Below are 13,835 nucleotides of genomic sequence, written 5' to 3'. Positions count from 1 at the left end.
GCCCCTTTAAGAACCCCTTCCCTGTGGGTGGCGCCCCCTGGCGGGCGCAGGGCGGTACAACAAGGCCTTAATTGGGGGGGGGCGTGTGTTAATTAGGGAGGGCCGCGTCTTAATTAGGAGGTGCCCCGTGAAGGGGGGGTCCCGCTTTTGGGGGAACGCCTCATTTATTTTGGGGGGGTAACACTAATCTGGGGGGGGTCCCCTTTTTTAGGGTGGTACGATCCATTTCGGCGGGGGGGGGGGGGGGGAGCCACACCCATAAATTGGGGGCGCCCCCCCCCCCCCATTTTTTTGGGCATTTCACCCCAAATTTGGGGGCTGAAACTTCTTGGGGGAGGCGGGGCAGAATTTTGAGGAGGGGTCACCCCCTTTATGGGGAGGGGTTTAATTTTAATTTCCCCAAATTTTGTCGCCCCCGCCTCCCATTTTGAGCCGCCCCCCCCCTTTTGTTTGGGGGGGTCCCCCCCGCATTTTTTGGGGTCCCCTCCCCCATCCCTGCCAAGCTGCCTTAGGGGGGATCTGGACGATTTTGGGGGAGGGGTCGGGTGGGTGTGGCCGCCCCTCCCCCATCCCCCCCCCTTCTGCTTTTGCCAAACGCCCACGGGGGTGGGGGAGGGGAGGGGGCGGAGCCTATGACCAAAGGGCGGGAATTGAACTGGACTTTGGGGGGGGGGGAGGGGCGACCCCTCCCCCCCTTCCCCCCCCCCCGCGGAACTGGAGAGGGAGGGGCCGCCCCTCCCCCACCGCCCCCTCCCCCACCCCCGATTTTGGGGGGTTTCGGGCAATAAAAACTGGAACTAACGGCACCCACGGTGTGGGGGAGGGGCTGCCGAGACCCCCACGTGACCCCACCTCCAACAAGGGGGCGTGGCCTGAGCCGAAGGGGGCGTGGCCTCCGTCACGAGGGGCGTGGTCAGTGAGCATAGAGGGGCTTTAATTCCCAAGGGGGCAAAGTGGGTGTGACTTCTTTTCCAAATGGGCGTGGCTTCAACACCAAATTCTCTCCCCGACCCCGCCCAAAAGGGGCGTATCCCAACACAATGGGCGTAGCCACAATTCCCTTGTGGGCGTGGCCTAAGAGCGTTTCTTCCTCATCCCACAACTGGGTGTGTCCCTGCCCAAAATGGGTGTGTCCCTGCCCAAAATGGGAGTGTCCTACCCATAACTGGGCATGTCCCTCCCTAAATGGGTGTGTCCCTCTAACACTGGGCGTGTCCCTCCCTAAATGGGCGTGTCCCTAATGGGGCGTGTCCTTCCCCTAACCTCAAAATGGGTGTGTCCCTCCCCTAAATGGGCGTGTCCCTCCCACACTGGGTGTGTCCCTCCCCTAACCTCAAAATGGGCGTGCCCTCCCCTAAATGGGCGTGTCCCTCCCCAACCAGGCATGACCCCACCTTCCTTATGAGTCCCCTATAGGGGCGGAGCCACACAGGGCGTGACTGGGCGTGGCCCCGCCCCCTTTTCCACACCTCTACGGGGGCGGAGCCACACGGGGTGTGGCCGGGCGTGGCCCCACCCCTTTCCCACACCCCTACGGGGTCGGGGCGGCGCGGGGCGGGGCCGGGCGCGGCGCGGGCGTGGCCGCGGCCTTGCGGGCCAGCTTGGCCAGCAGCGGGCTGTGCGGGTGGCGCTGCCGCAGGTGCGCCAGGTGCGCGTCCTGGCTCTCGGCCGTGCCGCCGCACTCCTCGCACACGTAGAGCTTGGCCCGGCGCTCCTTGTAGCCGTAGCGCTGCGCCACGCCGTGGATCTTGCGCAGGTGCGACTCCAGCGAGCAGCGCTGCGTGAAGGCCTTGTCGCAGAGCGAGCACTTGTACGGACGGACACCTGGACAGGGACAGAGGGACACATGGCATTGTCACGCAGGGAGCGCTTGTATGGACGGACACCTGGACAGGGACAGAGGGACACAGGGCATTGTCACACAGGGAGCACTTGTACGGATGGACACCTGGACAGGGGGACAGAGGGACAGTGAATGAGTGACACAGGGCATTGTCACGCAGGAAGCACTTGTCCGGACATATGCCTGGACAAGTGGGGACAGGGGAGTGAGGGGAGATTGGGGCCGAGCTGGTTGCTGTCACTGTCCCTGTCCCCAATCCCGTTCCAATCCCGTTCCAATCCCGTTCCCATTTCCGCTCTCACCGGTGTGGGTGCGCACGTGGCGCTTGAGGTCGAAGGCGTTGTTGAAGCCCTTCCTGCCCCATTCCCAATCCCACTCCATTCCCGTTCCAATCTCATTCACAACGCTGTTCCATCCCGTTCCATCCCGTTCCATCCCGTTCCTGTCCCGTTCCTGTCCTGTTCCCCCCGCTCTCACCGGTGTGGGTGCGCACGTGGCGCTTGAGGTCGATGAGCACCGAAGGTGTCACTGAACCTTTCCCCACCCCAGTTTCACCCATTCCAGCCCCAATCCCACCCATTCCATCCCGTTCCATCCCGTTCCCCCCGCTCTCACCGGTGTGGGTGCGCACGTGGCGCTTGAGGTCGAAGGTGTCGTTGAAGCCCTTCCTGCCCCATTCCCAATCCCAATCCCACTCCATTCCCGTTCCAATCTCATTCACAACGCTGTTCCCACCCGTTCCATCCCGTTCCATCCCGTTCCCCCCGCTCTCACCGGTGTGGGTGCGCACGTGGCGCTTGAGGTCGAAGGTGTCGTTGAAGCCCTTGCCGCAGTAGGGGCACCGGTGCCGCTTCACCTCGCTGTGGCACTTGAGGTGCCGGTTCAGCATCCGCTGGAAGCCGAAGCTCTTGTGGCAAACGGGGCACGAGAAGAGCTCGGAGCCCCCCGGGACCCCCGCGGCCACCGGGACCCCCATGGGGACCCCCCCGGCCAGGGGCAGCCCCGGGGGGAGGGGGGCGCCCAAAGGGCCCGAGGGGACCTGAGAGAGAGGGGAGGGAGGAAGGGGTTAAATGGGGGGGGGGGACGAACATCCCTTGGGACCCCCCAGTTATGAGGAGAGACCCCCCCCAGTTTTGGGGACCCCACCAAAAAGCACTGGCCCTCCTTGGGGACCTCTGGTTTTGGGGACCCCCAGCCCACCTTAGTGACCCCCATGGATTTTGGGACCCCCCCACCCCCCCCAAAATTGGGGACCCCCAGTTTTGGAGACCCCTCCTCCCCTAAGGAATCCCCATCAGAGAGACGCCCCCAGTCCCAGAGACCGCCAATTTTGGGGACCACCCCCTATTTGGACACCCCCAATTTTGGGGACCACCCCCCCCCAATTTGGACACCCCCAATTTTAGGGACCCTCCCCAGTTTGGGCACCCCCAATTTTGGGGACCTCCAAATTTCAAGTTTTGGGGACTTGGAGATCCCCCTCTAGTTTGGACACCCCCAATTTTCAATTTTGGGGAACCCCCCCCAGTTTGGGCACCCCCAATTTTGGAGACCCCCCCCCATTTTGGGGGCCCCCAATCTCAGTTTGCCCCCCCCAGTTTGGGCCCTCCCCAGCTCATTTTCTCCCCCCCCCCATCCTTTCAGGACCCCTCCAAATTTCGGGACCCCCCCAGATTTGGGCCCCCCCCCCCAGATTTGGGGTCCCCCCCCCTTACCTTTCCCTTGGGTGCAGGAAGGGCCCGGGGGGGCGCGGGGGCAGCGTCATGTCCAGCGGGGCCTGACGGGGGGCTTGCGGGGTGGGGGTGAGTGGGGGGGAGGGGGAGCCCACGGCCGGCTCGGGGTCCCTGCGCAGGGGGCAGCCCCCCAGACAGACTGGGAGGGGGGGCACGGCTTCAGGGGGGGGGTCCTGCACCCCCAAACCCCCTCCCCAAAATGGGATCCCTCCAAAAAACCCCCCAAAAATAATCGGGAAACTCCAAACCTTACCCGACCCCCCCTCCTCAAAATGGGATCCCCCAAAAAAAACCCCCAAAAATCACCCCAAATGTGATCCCTCCCCAAAATGAGATACCTTCAAAAAAACCCAAAAATCACCCCAAATGTGACCCCCTCCTAAAATGGGATACCTCAAAAATCCCCCCAAAATCACCCCAAATTTGACCCCCCCCCCCCCCGTTCCCAAATCGGACCCCACAATGGGGACACCCCAAACCTGACCCGACGCCCCCCCCTCCCCAAAACGGGATCCCCCCAAAAATCCCCCCAAATCATCGGAAAACCCCAAACCTGACCCGCCCCCCCCCCCCATATCGAACCCCACAATGGGGACCCCCCCCCCCGCCCCCCCCCCATGACGCGAGGAGGATTTGGGGGCCCCTCCCCCGCTCCCCTCCCCCGCCCTTTTGGGGTTCCCCGGACCGGTCGGGCGGCTCCGGCCGCGACTCCCCAAATTACAGCCCCGAATGACGCCCCAAATTACAGCCCCAAATTAGGGGTTTCCAGCGGGTGGCGCCCGCGTGGGCCCGGGGGGGGGACGCCACCCCCGCCCCCCCCTTGGGGACACGGGCGACACCCAAAAATCCCCTCCCCCACCCAGGCGGGCAGCCCAAAACCCCCCAAAATCACCCCCAGACACCCCAAAATCCTCCCCTAAATCCCACATCAGACACCCCAAAATCACCCCAAAATCCTCCCCTAAATCCCACATCAGACACCCCAAAATCCTCCCCTAAATCCCCCTAAAATCACCCCAAAATCCTCCCCTAAATCCCACATCAGACACCCCAAAATCCTCCCCTAAATCCCCCTAAAATCACCCCAAAATCACCCCAAAATCATCCCCAAACCCTCCCGGGGGTCCAAACCCCCACCCCAAAAAGGGCCAGGGGGTCTGGGCACCCCAAAATCCTCCCCGATCCCCCCTGTCCCAGAGTTTGGGTGGGATTTGGGGGCTGAACCCCAAATTTGTCACTTAGGGGACGCCCCTGGATGGAGGGGAAGGAGGTCACCCAAAACTTCCAAAATCGGGGTCTCCTGGAGCCCCAAAATTCCGGAATTCTTTGGTCCTTCCGCGCACCTCCAAAACATTTGGGATACCCCCAAAATTCCTGGGACTCCCCGAATTCCTGGGACTCCCCAAATTCCTGAGGCCCCCCAAATTCCTGAATCCTCCCAAATTCCTGGGTCCCCCAAATTCCTGGGTCCCCCTGGACACCTGGTCCCTCCTAAATCCCTAAATCCCCCCAAATCCCATCTCCCGATGGATTCCTGGTGCCCCCAAATCCCTGAATCTCCTCAAATCTCATCTCCCAGGGGATCCTGACCCCCCAAAATTCCATTTCCTGATAGATCCTGGCCCCCCCAAATCCCTGAATCCCCTCAAATCCCATCTCCCAATGAATCCTGGTGCCCCCACATCCCTGTGCTCCCCCCAAATCCTGTTTCCCAATGGATCCTCCCCCCGCCCAAATCCCATTTCTCAATGGATCCCGGCCCCCCCAGCCCCCCAGACGCCCCCCAGACGTCGCCCCCCGTACTGGGCACGTAGATCTCGGCGCGCTGCTCGTCCGGGAGCTCGCTCCAGTTGCGCTTGGCCGTGGCCACCACCGGCTTCTTCACCAGGAACGCGCGCGGCATGGCCGGGACGGCGGGTCCTGGTTGATCCCGATGGATTCTGATTGATCCCGATGGATTCTGATGGGTTCTGATTGATCCTGAGGGATCCTGATGGATTCTGATTGATCCTGATGGATTCTGATTGATCCTGAGGGATCCTGATTGATCCCGATGGGTTCTGATGGATTCTGATTTATCCCAATGGATCCTGGTTGATCCCGACGGACCCTGATCGATCCCAATTGATCCCAGTGGATCCCGATGGATTCTGATGGATCCTGATTTATCTCAATGGATTCTGATTAATCCTGACTGATCCCGATGGATCCCAATGGATTCTGATCAAACCCGGTGGATCCCGATTGATCCCAATGGATCGCGATGGATTCTGATTAATCCTGATGGATCTCGATGGATCCTGATTGATCCCAATGGATCCTTGACCTTGGCCGATGGATCCTGATTGATCCCGATGGATCCTGATTGATCCCAATGGATCCCTGATCCTGGCCGATGGATCCTGATTGATCCCGACGGATTCTGATGGATCCCCTGATCCCGATGGATCCCCCACAGGATCCTCGGTCAGGTTCGATGCCGGATCCCCGTTGGGTTTGATCCCAGATCCGGAGTGTTTGGTCAATATCCGCAGCCAATCCCAAATCCTCGTTCAGTTTTGGTGCCGGATCCCCAAGATTTGGTCACTGTCAGCACCAAACCCCAGATTTTTGGTGGGTTTTGATGGCGGATCCCGAGGATTTGATTGATTTCAGCTCCCGGTCAGGTTTGGTGCTGGATCCCCGATCCCGCCGGATCCCGGCCCTCCAGAGGATCCCGGGTTCGGGCTCAGATCCCGGGGATTGGGGCAGTTCCGGTGCCTGGTCCCGGTCTGGCGTCACCGCCGCTGTCACCGCTGTCACCGCTGTCCCCGCTGTCCCCACCCGCTGTCCCCGCCCGCTGTCACACCGGTGCCACCGGCCCCGAGCCGCCCCCTCAGCACCGGGGCCGCCTGTCCCGGGGCTGTCCCGGTTCTGCCGTCCTCTGTTATCCCAGTTCTGTTATCCCGGTCCTGGCTCTGTTATCCCGGTCCTGGCTCTGTTATCCCGGTTCTGGCTCTGTTATCCCGGTCCCGGTTCTGTTATCCCGGTTCTGGCTCTGTTATCCCGGTCCCGGCTCTGTTATCCCGGTTCTGGCTCTGTTATCCCGGTTCTGGCACTGTTATCCTGGTCCCGGTTCTGTTATCCCGACTGTCCCGGTTCTGTTATCCCGGTCCCAGCTCTGTTATCCTGGTTCTGGCTCTGTTATCCCGGTTCTGGTTCTGTTATCCCAACTGTCCCGGTGCTGTCCCGGCTCTGCTGTCCCGGCTCTGCTGTCCCGATTGTGCTGTCCTGGCTCTGTTATTCCAGTCCCGGCTCTGTTATCCCAGTCCCGGTTCTGTTATCCCGGTTGTGCTGTCCCAGTCCCGGTTGTGCTGTCTCGGTCCCGCCCCGGTGTTGTCCCGATCCCAACAGTGCTGTCCCAGGCCCGGTGGTCCTGTCCCGGTCCCGGCAGTGCTGTCCCGGTCCGGGCGGTGCCGGTGCCGTCCCAGCCGTGCCGTTCCGTTCCGTTCCGTGCCGAGCGGTGCCGGTGCCGGCGGTGCCGCCCCGCCGCGCGTCCCCCGTCCCGCCCCGCGCTGCTGTCCCGGACCGGTTCCGCCGGTCGGGCCGGGCCGCGCCGCAGCCGGAGCCGGTCGGGCGGGCGCCGCTTGGGAAATAACGGGGGAGCCCCCGCCCCGGCCCGGGGACAGCGTTGGGGACACCGGGGGACATCGGGGACAGCCCCGGGGACATCGGGGACAGCCACGGGGACATCGGGGACAGCCACGGGGGCGGGGGACATTGGGGACATTGGGGACAGCACCGGGAGCCCCCGGCCCGGCCCGGGGTCAGCGCCGGGAACATTGGAGACATGGGGACATCGGGGGACATCAGGGGACACTGGGGGACACCGGGGATGGGGACATGGGGACTTTGGGGCATTGGGGGCCCCGGGGACATCCTGGACAGCCATCGGGACATCAGGGACATTGAGGATGGGGGCGCTGGGGACTTTGGGACATCAGGGACAGCCACGAGGGGCGGGGGACAGCGGGGACATCAGGGGACACGGGAGGGCTCTTGGGGACATTGGGATATTGGGACATGGACAGCGGGGACAGCGGGGACAGCGGAGATGGAGACGTGAGGACTTTGGGGACACGGGGACATGGAGGGACACAGGGATGGGGACAGAGGGACACGGGGATGGCGTCCCCAGGGGGGGGTCAGGATGTCCCCGGGGGTGTCACCTGCCCCCCCCTCGGTCCGGTCCGGTTGGTGCGGTCGGGGCGGGTCCCCGGTACCCCCGGGGGGGGGGCGGGGCCGGGAGCGCGGCCGGTCCGACCGGAGCGGGGGGGGGGACACAGGGAGGGGACACGGGGGGGACATTGGGGGGGACATTGGGGGGGACACGGGGGGGACATTGGGGGGGACACGGGGGGGACATTGGGAACATGGAGGGGGACACGGTGGGGACATGGGGTGGGGGGGACACGCGGGTTCTGCAGGGCCCAGGGGGGCTCTGGGGGTCCATAGGAGCCCCCCAAACCGCCTGTGAGTAACCCCGCCCCTTATCACGTCACTCTACATTAAATATGACGTCACCAATCCCGCCTGTGACATCACCGGGGAGGGACGGAAAACTGCGGGGGGGGGGAGGGGGGCGCTGTGACGTCACAACCTGTCCGCCGCCGCTTCCCCGGACATCGCGGGGTGTGCGTGACGTCACGGATTGAGGGGGCGGGTTGCTGTGACGTCACGGCGCTCCCGGCAGCCCCCGCGGCCATGGCGGGGGGGGGTCCCTGGGCCCGGCTCGCGGCCGCGCTCGCGCCCCCCGCGCCCCCCGCCCTGCGCCGGCCCCGCCCCTCCGCACGTCATCAGGTGTGCGACGGGAGAGAGGGGCGGGGCCGGGGCTGGGGGGGTTTGGGGTCATTTGGGGGAAATTTGGGATATTTGGGTGTGATCTGGGCTCCCTTGAGGGCATTTTGGGGTCCCTGGGGATGATCTGGGGTCACTTGGGTGTGATTTGGGCTCCCTTGAGGGCATTTTGGGGTCCCTTGAGAAGAATTTGGGGTCCCTTGAGGTGATTTGGGGTGCCTTGAGGCAAATTTGAGGTCCCTTAGGGAGAATTTGGGATCTTTGGGTGTGATTTGTGGTCCCTTGAGGGGAATTTGGCGTCTCTTCAGTGGAATTTTTGGTCCCTGGGGGTAATTTGGGGTACCTTAAGGGGAATTTGAGGTCCCTTGAGGAGAATTTGGGCTGCCTGGGTGTGATTTGGGGTCCCTTGAGGAGAATTTGGGGTCCCTTGAGGTAATTTTGGGCTCCCTGGGTGTGATTTGGGGTCCCTTGAAGGGATTTTGGGGTATTTGGGTGTGATTTGGGGTCCCTGGGGATGATTTGAGGTCTCTTGAGTGGAATTTGGGATCCCTGGGTGTGATTTGGGGTCCCTTGGGGGGAATGTGGGGTTCCTGGGTGTGACTTGGGGTCACCCGGGGTGGGTTTTGGGGCGCTTGAGAGGAATTTGGGATATTTGGGTGTGATTTGGGGTCCCTTGAGGGCATTTTGGAGTCCCTGGGGATGATCTGGGGTCACCTGGGGGAAATTTGGGCTCCCTTGAGGAGAATTTGGGGTCCCTTGAGAGGAATTTGGGGTCCCTTGAGGTGATTTTGGGCTCCCTGGGTGTGATTTGGGGTGCCTTGAGGCAAATTTGAGGTCCCTTAGGGAGAATTTGGGATCCCTGGGTGTGATTTGGGGTCCCTTGAGGAGAATTTAGCGGCACTTGATGGGAATTTTCGGTCTCTGCTGGGCCCATTCGGGGTCCCCCGTATTGAGGGAGGGTCCCCCATGCTGGGAGGTCCCTCCGGGGGTCTCTCCCCCTGACCCCCTCCCCACTTGCAGACGGAGCTGCTGCTGCTGCTGCTCGATTCCCCGCCGCTCCCTGAGCGCTGCCCGGCCGGGGCCGACCCCGGCGCGGCCGCTCCCGGTTCCGATGGCTCCGATCCCGGTGCCGCTCTGCTGGCGCTGCTCTCGGAGCCCGCCCCGGGTCCGCCCCGGTGCCTCCTGCTCGTGGCCGCGCTCTCGGTGCTCGCGGCCCGCGGGGACCGCGCGGGGCTGGCGGCGCTGGCGGCGCTGCTGCAGCGCCCGGGAACGGCGGGGACGGCCCCGGCGGCGGCGGCGGAGTGCGAGCGGGAGCTGCGGCGGATCGCGGCCGCCACCGGGACCCCCGGGACCACCGGGAACACCGGGACCGGCACCGGGACCACCGGGACCCCCGGGCGGGGCTGCCCCGCGCCGCAGCCGCTGCTGCTGCTGAGGGCGGAGGGGGCGGCAGGTGAGTGGGAGGGGGTCCCAGTATGGACTGGGAGCGTCCCAGTCAGTCCCAGTAAAGTCTGAAGGGATCCCGGTCGGTCCCAGTATGGACTGGGAGGGTCCCAGTGGGTCCCAGTAAAAGTTGGGAGGGTCCCAGTAAGGACCGAGAGTGTCCCAGTAAGGAGTGGGAGGGTCCCAGTCAGTCCCAGTAAAGTCTGAAGGGATCCCAGTCGGTCCCAGTAAAGTCTGAAGGGATCCCAGTCGGTCCCAGTATGGACTGAGGGGTCCCAGTGAGTCCCAGTAAGAGTTGGGAGCATCCTGTGAGGGTCCCAGTGGGTCCCAGTAAGGGTTATGAGGATCCTGGTCGGTCCCAGTAAGAGTTGGGAGAATCCCAGTGTGTCCCAGTAAAGTCTGAAGGGGTCCCAGTATGGACTGGAAGGATCCCAGTGGGTCGCAGTAAGGACTGGGAAGGGCCTGGTCACTCCCAGTAAGGACTAGGAGGGTCCTAGGGGGTCCCAGTATAGACTGGGAGGCTCCCAGTGGGTCCCAGTAAAGTCTGAAGGGGTCCCTGTAAGGATTGTGAAGGTCCCAGTGTGTCCCAGTAAGGACTGAGATGGGGACCAGTCAGTCCCAGTAAAGTCTGAAGGCATCCCAGTAAGGATTGGGGTGTCCCAGTAAGGACTGGGAAGGTCTCATTCGGTCCCAGTATGGACTCGAGGGTCCCAGTCAGTCCCAGTATGGACTGGGAAGGTCCCAGTAAGGGCTGGGAGGGTCCTAGGGGGTCCCAGTAAAGTCTGAAGGGGTCCCAGTAAGGGCTGAGAGGGGTCCCAGTAAGGATTGGGGAGTCCCAGTGGGTCCCAGTAAGAGTTGGGAGGGTCCCAGTAAGGACTGGGAAGGTCCCATAACACTGGGAGAGTCTCAGAGGCTCCCAGTAAAGTCTGGAGGGGTCCCAGTAAGGACTGAGAGTGTCCCAGTAAGGGTTGGGGGCTCCCAGTGGGTCCCAGTAAGAACTGGGAGGGTCCCAGTGGGTCCCAGTAAGGTCTGGAGGGCTCCCAGTGGGTCCCAGTAAGGGTTGGGGGCTCCCAGTGGGTCCCAGTATGGACTGGGAGCCCCCCCCGACCCCCTGATCCCTTCCCCCCCCCCCAGACCCAGCGGATCCCTGGGGAGAGGCGGGGCTGGATCCGGGTGAGTGCAGAGACCCCAAAAAACCCAGAGACCCCCCCCAAAATCCCGGGGACCCCCCAGTCCAAGACCCCTTCCCCAGGACCCCAAATCCCAGGGACCCCTAAATTCCAGGGACCCCCAAATCCCAGGGACCCCTCCCCAAATCCCAACACCCCTGGACCCCCAAATCTTGGAGACCCCCAGGATTCCCTCCCTTTGGGCCCCCCCATTTTAATGCCCCCCAAATCCCACCTCCCTAAATCCCAGTGACCCCCCCCCCCAATTTCAGACCTCCCCAGGACCCCCAAATCCTGCAGACCCCCAGAATTCCCCCCCCTTTGCCCCCCCCCTCATTTCAATACCCCCCAATCCCACCCCCCTATGACCAAGGGACCCCTCCCCGAATCCCAGACCCCCCCCAGGACCCCCAAATCCCAAACCCCCCCCACGATTCCCCCCCATTTCAGTCACCCCCCCCCCATTTCTAACGCCCCCTCCCCTTTTCCCCCCCCCAGGCTCTGCCTTCGGCCTCGCCCCCCCCGCCCGGGCCCAGCTCCTTCATCTCCCTCGTTCCGGTGCCGGGGGGGGGGGTCCCGGGAGGCCCCCGGTTTTGGCGTGCGCGGACCCGGCCCCGGTGCAGGCGGCGCTGCTGGGGGGGGGGTCTGGGCGCGGGGGGGGGCGCGGCGATTGGCGGCGCTGGCGCTGCACCCCGCGCTGCCCCCCCCCCTGCGCCTCTTCTTCCTCCTCTGCCTCCTCCAGGGCGGGGGGCGTCGGGGGGGGGACCCCCAAAATCCGCCCCGCCCCCCGCCCCTCACGGAGCTGCCCCCCCATTTGGCGGCCGCGCTGTTCCCGGGGGGGGGCGGCGGCACCGGGGACCCCCCCGAGCTCTTCCTGCCCCGTTTCGAGGCGGCCGCGGCGCTTTGCGACCCCCCCCAAATTACCCCGGGGGGGGCTGCAAAGAGACCCCCGACCCCTCCCCAAATTACCCCGGGTCAGGCTGAGAGACTCCCGACCCCTCCCCAAATTCTAGAGGGGGCTGCGAGACCCCCGACCCTTCCCCAAATAATCCCGGAGGGGGCTGCAAAGGGACCCCCGACCCCTCCCCAAATCATCCTCCCGGGGGGGCCGCGAGTGGCTCTGGGCGCAGGTGGAGTTTTTGGGGGGGGGTCCCCCCGATTTGTTCTGCCGGGCCGTTCTCTCCTATTGCCGCCGTTTCGGGGGGGGTCCCGGGCGGGGCTTTGGGGGTCGCGGCTCAGAGGTTGTTGGGGGGGGGTCACCCCGCGGCCCCCCCGCACCTGCTGGAGCTGGCCAAGGTTTTGGGGGGATCCCTGGGGGGGGCGCTGATGGCGCAGGTGCTGCGGGCGCCCCCGCCCCCCCCCCGGCTCCCCCCAGCTCCGCGCGGTGCTCAGGGTGCTGCGGGACCCCCCCGCGACCCCTCCCCAAATTCTGCCGCAGCTCCGCGGGTACCTGCGGAGGGCGCTGGCGGCCGGGGGGCGCGGCTGGGGGGGGGGCTCAGGGGGTCCTGAGCGCCGCCGCCCCCCTCCTGCCCCGCGGGGGGGTCCCGCTGTGCCCCCCCCCCGCCCCGAGACCCCCCCTCAATTTGGGGAGGGGGCGACCCCGACCTGTGGGATCGCTGCCGCCTGCAGGGGGCGCTGGCGGCCGCGCTGGGCCCCCCCCAAATTGGCCGCGGTTTTGGGGCCCCCCCCCGCGCTGCGCCCCCGCGCCCCCTCCCCAAAACGGCTCCGGGGGGGGGTCCGGGGGGGGGAGGGGGCGCCCCCCCCTCGCTGCTGCCCGCGCCTCCCCCCCTGCGCATGCGCTGCCTCCCCGGGCCCCTCCCCCCGTTCGAGGCCCCCCCCCGGAGCCCCCCAGGAGGACCCCGAGGGTTGGGGGGTGGCGCTGCTGGCGGGGGGGGGGCGGCCCGTGCCCCTCCCACTGCGCCTGCGCCTGGAGCCTCTGGGGGGGCCCCAAAGCGAGGGGACCCCGACCCGAAATGGGGGCTCCGGGACCCCCTCCCCAAATTGGGGACCCCGAGACCCCTCCTCACATTGCCGCCCCGCCCCCCCCCGTGCTGGCGCTGCAGGTGCTGCTGGGAGGGGGCGGGGGCCTGGGCCGAGGGGGCTCTGGCGGCGCTGGGGGGGGGGTCGCGGGGGGGGTGGGGGCGGGGCCGAGCTGACCCTGACCCTGCGCCCCCCCCGAGCTTTGCCCCCCTCCCTCGAGGCCGCCGCCATTTTCAGCCCGGGGAGGGGGGCAGGAGACCCCCAGGAAGGGGGCGGGGTCTCGTTCCTGGCGCCCCTCCCTCCTCTGGAGCTGCCTCTGGGGGTCCGGCTCCGCCCCCTCGGGTTCCCCCCGCCCTGGGACCCCCCCCGGGCCCGCAGCGCCTTCGAGGCCCTTTGGGGGGCGCTGGGGGGGGGGCCCGAGACCCTCCTGGTGCTGGGGGGGGGGCGCGGCCGCCCCTCCCCCCGCGCTCGCCCCCCTGTTGGTGCCCTCGGAAGGGGGGGGGGGCGGAGGGGGGGTGGGGGATGGGCGCTGGCGGCCGCCGCCCCCCCCAAGGGCGTGGTCCTGGCGCGGGGGGGGGCCGGGGGGGGAGGGGCGGGTGCGGGGGCAGCGCTGGGGGGGGGTCCTGCTGCTGGCGCGGCTGCTGAGGGGGGAGGGCGGGGCCTGAGATGTCGCGACATAGCTGAGGGGGGGCTGTGGCGTGTCGGGACATGGCGCCCCCAGCCCCTGTTTTGTAACCTCCCCCTTCCTAAAAAAAAACTTGGAAAGTCCAAAATTCGTGTCTGGCTCTGTGACGGGGGGTCTGGGGGGTATTTGAGGAGTGGGGAGGGATG

General features: G+C 65.6%; 2 protein-coding genes across 5 annotated transcripts; one reads left to right on the top strand and one right to left on the bottom strand.

Annotated features, from left to right (window-relative positions):
- Positions 1–298: 298 nt before the first annotated feature.
- OVOL1 (ovo like transcriptional repressor 1) lies at positions 299–2,903 on the bottom strand. 2 transcript variants are annotated; one of them, XM_074531285.1, is made up of 3 exons: positions 2,618–2,903; positions 1,530–1,824; positions 299–1,469 (listed from the first exon to the last, which is right to left on the bottom strand). In XM_074531285.1, exons 1-2 carry the CDS (start codon positions 2,817–2,819, stop codon positions 1,532–1,534), a joined length of 495 nt encoding a protein of 164 aa, XP_074387386.1. In that variant the 5' UTR covers positions 2,820–2,903; the 3' UTR covers positions 299–1,469; positions 1,530–1,531. The 2 variants fall into 2 exon arrangements, with proteins under 2 accessions (XP_074387386.1, XP_074387385.1); XM_074531284.1 differs by having other exon boundaries at positions 299–1,824.
- Positions 2,904–8,206: 5,303 nt separating this feature from the next.
- Positions 8,207–13,777, top strand: LOC141726399 (uncharacterized). 3 transcript variants are annotated; one of them, XM_074531271.1, is made up of 5 exons: positions 8,207–8,415; positions 9,433–9,865; positions 10,990–11,028; positions 11,523–11,958; positions 12,004–13,777. In XM_074531271.1, exons 1-5 carry the CDS (start codon positions 8,320–8,322, stop codon positions 12,035–12,037), a joined length of 1,038 nt encoding a protein of 345 aa, XP_074387372.1. In that variant the 5' UTR covers positions 8,207–8,319; the 3' UTR covers positions 12,038–13,777. The 3 variants fall into 3 exon arrangements, with proteins under 3 accessions (XP_074387372.1, XP_074387371.1, XP_074387370.1); XM_074531270.1 differs by having other exon boundaries at positions 8,209–8,415; positions 11,523–11,998; positions 12,038–13,777; XM_074531269.1 differs by having other exon boundaries at positions 8,209–8,415; positions 11,523–13,777.
- The last annotated feature ends 58 nt before the right edge of the window (positions 13,778–13,835 follow it).

Source organism: Zonotrichia albicollis, chromosome 34, assembly GCF_047830755.1.
Source record: "Zonotrichia albicollis isolate bZonAlb1 chromosome 34, bZonAlb1.hap1, whole genome shotgun sequence".
NCBI classification, from domain to species: domain Eukaryota; kingdom Metazoa; phylum Chordata; class Aves; order Passeriformes; family Passerellidae; genus Zonotrichia; species Zonotrichia albicollis.
Note: the sequence above shows the minus strand (reverse complement) of the source record. Positions and strands in the feature narration are given on the sequence as shown.

Coding starts and splice junctions, on each gene's coding strand:
- OVOL1 (XM_074531284.1), bottom strand. CDS start 2,819: ATGGGGGTCCCGGTGGCCGCGGGGGTCCCGGGGGGCTCCGAGCTCTTC. Junction 1,825..2,617: donor CCACGTGCGCACCCACACCG/GTGAGAGCGGGG, acceptor GTCCCTGTCCAG/GTGTCCGTCCGTACAAGTGC.
- LOC141726399 (XM_074531269.1), top strand. CDS start 8,320: ATGGCGGGGGGGGGTCCCTGGGCCCGGCTCGCGGCCGCGCTCGCGCCC. Junction 9,866..10,989: donor GAGGGCGGAGGGGGCGGCAG/GTGAGTGGGAGG, acceptor CCCCCCCCCCAG/ACCCAGCGGATCCCTGGGGA. Junction 11,029..11,522: donor AGAGGCGGGGCTGGATCCGG/GTGAGTGCAGAG, acceptor TCCCCCCCCCAG/GCTCTGCCTTCGGCCTCGCC.